The following is a 3,539-nucleotide window of genomic DNA, read 5'->3' on the forward strand; positions in this document are numbered from 1 at the left end:
TAGCCACAACACCAACACTAAGGGCTCGTTTGGTGCGCCCTATTAGGCATGATAGTGTAAGCTTATACAATACATTATGGACTTATCGATTGTTTGGTGCTCACATTGTATTGTATAAGCTTATACATCAATCTCCTCTTATACATCAAAATGACGGAATATTTAATCCACCCTACAGATGATGGATAAGGCATAATAAGAGTGCAATGTATAAAATACTTCAATATATTTTGTCAACCGCCACCAAAATCACCCTTTACCACCACCGCCTCCACCACTGCCACCACTACCGTCTCCGGCACAACCACCACCACTGTCGCTGCCACCACAACCACCCTCCACCACCACCGTCGCCGCCACCACAACTACCACCCACCACCACCACCACCGCCTCCCCATTACCACCACCATCGTCGCTGCCACTACAACCACCCTCCACCACCACCACCACCCACCAGAACCACCACCACGACCACCCCACCAGAACCACCACCCACCACCACTGCCTCCACCACTACCACAACCACCCTCCACCACCACCGCCTCCACACCACCACCGTCGCCGCAACCACAACCACCTTTCACCACCATCGCCTCCACCACTACCACCACCACTGCCGCCACTACCACCACTACCGCCACCCCCACCCTCTACCATCACTGCACTACTACCGCCACCACCACCACCACTACCACCGCCCATACCCTCCACCGCCACCGCCGCCACCAACACCACCATCCACCACCACTGTCACCACCATTGTCACTACCACCACCACCGTCGCCGCCACCACCATTCATCACCACTGCCACCATCATCACCTTCCAATACCACCACTACCACACCACCAGTGTCGCTACCAAATTATGCAGTGTATGACCAAACGATATATATAGTATTAAAATTTGATCAAGCCTAGCTTATCCTATCAGGTCTTATACTATCATGCCTTATACTATACAATGTACCAAACGGGCCCTAAATCAGTTATAACATTGATTTTTGCACTGTTAGTATCGATTTCTGCCCGACACTATTTACTACTCCCTCCGTCCTCATATATAAAAGTCACTTTATAATATCAATGAAGCATTTAATACTTTTTTCCAAACTTACCCTCATATTTAATATGAAAGAGACACTGTAATTTTGAAAAGAAATTAATTTGGAGAGAGAAACTGATGAGTAATCTAGGAAACTCAATAAAACTTTTTATAAATTTAATACTAACGTCTTTTTTTAATCCGAGAGAATTAGGTAAAAACGACTTATACGGGACGGATAAGTTTCCTCTAAATTAATTATGTCTCTAAAATGAACATGTAAAATTATATCTACCTTTATTTTCTCATGTTAGAACAATTTCAATTTAAAGGGGCCTTTTCCATTCTTACACATGTCAGACCAACCCGTCAAAAAAGAAGCCTATAATTTTTTTAATTATACAAAGCTTACAGGTTAAGATACTTCTCCCACCCAAAACCCTAAAATATAATAAAACAAAAAGAGATGAGAATGAGAGAACAAGCGCCTAGTAAACAAAATAAAGGCTCTTCTTGCTTTCCTCCTCTTTATTGCTCTTTTCCCTTTACTTTCTTGGCTCAGGACTCTTCCACTATAGAGTGATTCTCCACCATCTCCCTAAAGAGCCACCAAACTTTATTAAAGAGAAAACACAAGGCCAGATTGAACACCATGGTTTTCTCTTCTATTCCAGCATATTTAGATCCTCCCCAGTGGCACCAAGTAAGGTTTTCTCAAATTTCAGCAAATTTTTCCAATCCCTAATTATTCCTATTCCTTTTAGTTAACATCTTCTTGAATATACCAGATTTTTTTCTTTTAAATACAACTCAAGAATTTCCATTTTTTCCACTTTGGATCTTTCTTTTTTCTTCTTTTCTATGGTTCTTAATTGATGATATATGTTTTGCAGCAACCAAATCAGCACCAAGCTAATGGCAATGATGGCAGTCTTCATCACTTGCTTCCGCCACTAGCCCAACAGCAGCAGCATGCCCCTCATGTTGGAGGTGGTGGGGGAGGCTCAATCAGCTCAAGCCCGAGCCTGACAGCTGATCAGGCCCGGGCTCAAGCTCAGGCTCAGCTGGCTAAGATGGCACCACCACCTGAAGCTCTAAAGTGTCCTCGTTGCGAATCCACCAACACAAAATTCTGCTACTTTAACAACTACAGCCTCTCGCAGCCCCGGCACTTCTGCAAGACCTGTAAGCGTTATTGGACAAGAGGGGGTGCTCTCAGGAATGTTCCTGTTGGTGGAGGATTCCGCCGGAACAAGAAGCACAAAAAGAGTAATAGCAGTAGTAGTAGCACCTCTGAATCTGACAAACAATCACTTTCCAATTCCACCACAAATGAGCTAAATATTCCAACTAACATGACCAGTACTCTTCAGAATCTGAGCTTCCATGGGGGAAACATGATCCAAGCACAGCACAATGGTTACATGGGGTTTCAAATTGGAGGTGGTCATGGTGGTTCTTCAACTTTAGAAGGTCCTGGAGTCGATCAATGGTGGCGGTTTCAGCAGTTTCCAAATATCTTGAATGGTTTTCATGAGTCAAGTACTACTTCAGCTGTTTCTTCATTCCCATTGTTTCAAGGTGAAAGTGTTGAAGCTCATCCATCTGGTTTTGTTGGAGATGTTGGTGGTGTGGCTTCTAGGGTTCTGAATTCGTCAAGATCTCCTCTGACTATCTCAGAAAATATTAACCATCAGAATTCATGGACTGGTTTATCTTCTCTTGCACCTTCTTCTTCCGCTAGTCATCATTTCTTGTAATTTGTTTATGCTTTTAATTGCATTGAGTCAGTCAAGCTTCTTTGTGTACTCTTGAGCTTAATATCTTTGTATAACTGTTTGTCAGTTCGTGCATGTATTTTGTTTGTTTTTATCACTTATCAATGGTTATGATATCATTTGGGAACACCAATATTTTCAGCCATGTTAATTTACTTACAATTTCCTTCTTCATTACGAAGAAAAAGTGATACAGTACGAAAGAACGCGCCACTACACAGTGACATTTATCGAGGCAATGCTGTTTCTGGGGATAAGCATGTTACTTTGTTACAAATCTCAAGCTTGCATTCTTTTTCATTTCTGATATGTTGCAGTCTCTATACAAGTTCTTTTTTTTTTTCTTCACGTAGACTGTACAAGTTTATATCATCGAAATCTTAATTTGAGAAATCAATACAAGAAATTGTATTACATATCAATAACCCATGTGGCTGATTATGATCAGGATATGTGCGGTGTCCATACTGTTAAATTGATTGTGTTTAAAAGTGAAGATTGATTGTCATGCTGTTAGGAGTGGATACATAGGGGTTTGAATGTTTGATATATATTCATAGGGAGTAATAAACATTCGACTTTAAGTCAACAGAAAATTTTATGTTCGCTATATATCCCACGGGGCTCAACACTAGGTGGTGGAAACTACCAAGGTGGCAAGGTGGAGTACCTAGGCAGAGGGAGAGGGTATTTCAAGTGGAGCTGTGAAATGTGTAC

General features: G+C 41.9%; 1 protein-coding gene across 1 annotated transcript; it reads left to right on the forward strand.

Moving 5' to 3' along the window:
- Positions 1–1,554: 1,554 nt before the first annotated feature.
- LOC130743383 (dof zinc finger protein DOF2.4-like) lies at positions 1,555–2,951 on the forward strand. The gene is made up of 2 exons (XM_057595605.1): positions 1,555–1,747; positions 1,938–2,951. The coding sequence occupies exons 1-2, from the start codon at positions 1,697–1,699 to the stop codon at positions 2,802–2,804; spliced, it is 918 nt and encodes a 305-aa protein (XP_057451588.1). The 5' UTR covers positions 1,555–1,696; the 3' UTR covers positions 2,805–2,951.
- Positions 2,952–3,539: the final 588 nt, after the last annotated feature.

The sequence above is a fragment of the Lotus japonicus genome, chromosome 3 (assembly GCF_012489685.1).
Source record: "Lotus japonicus ecotype B-129 chromosome 3, LjGifu_v1.2".
NCBI lineage: Eukaryota > Viridiplantae > Streptophyta > Magnoliopsida > Fabales > Fabaceae > Lotus > Lotus japonicus.

What these genes read in the sequence shown, in the direction of transcription:
- LOC130743383 (XM_057595605.1), top strand. Translation starts at nt 1,697, where the DNA reads ATGGTTTTCTCTTCTATTCCAGCATATTTAGATCCTCCCCAGTGGCAC. An exon ending in ATCCTCCCCAGTGGCACCAA is followed by an intron (nt 1,748 to 1,937) that starts GTAAGGTTTTCT and finishes TATGTTTTGCAG; the next exon opens with CAACCAAATCAGCACCAAGC.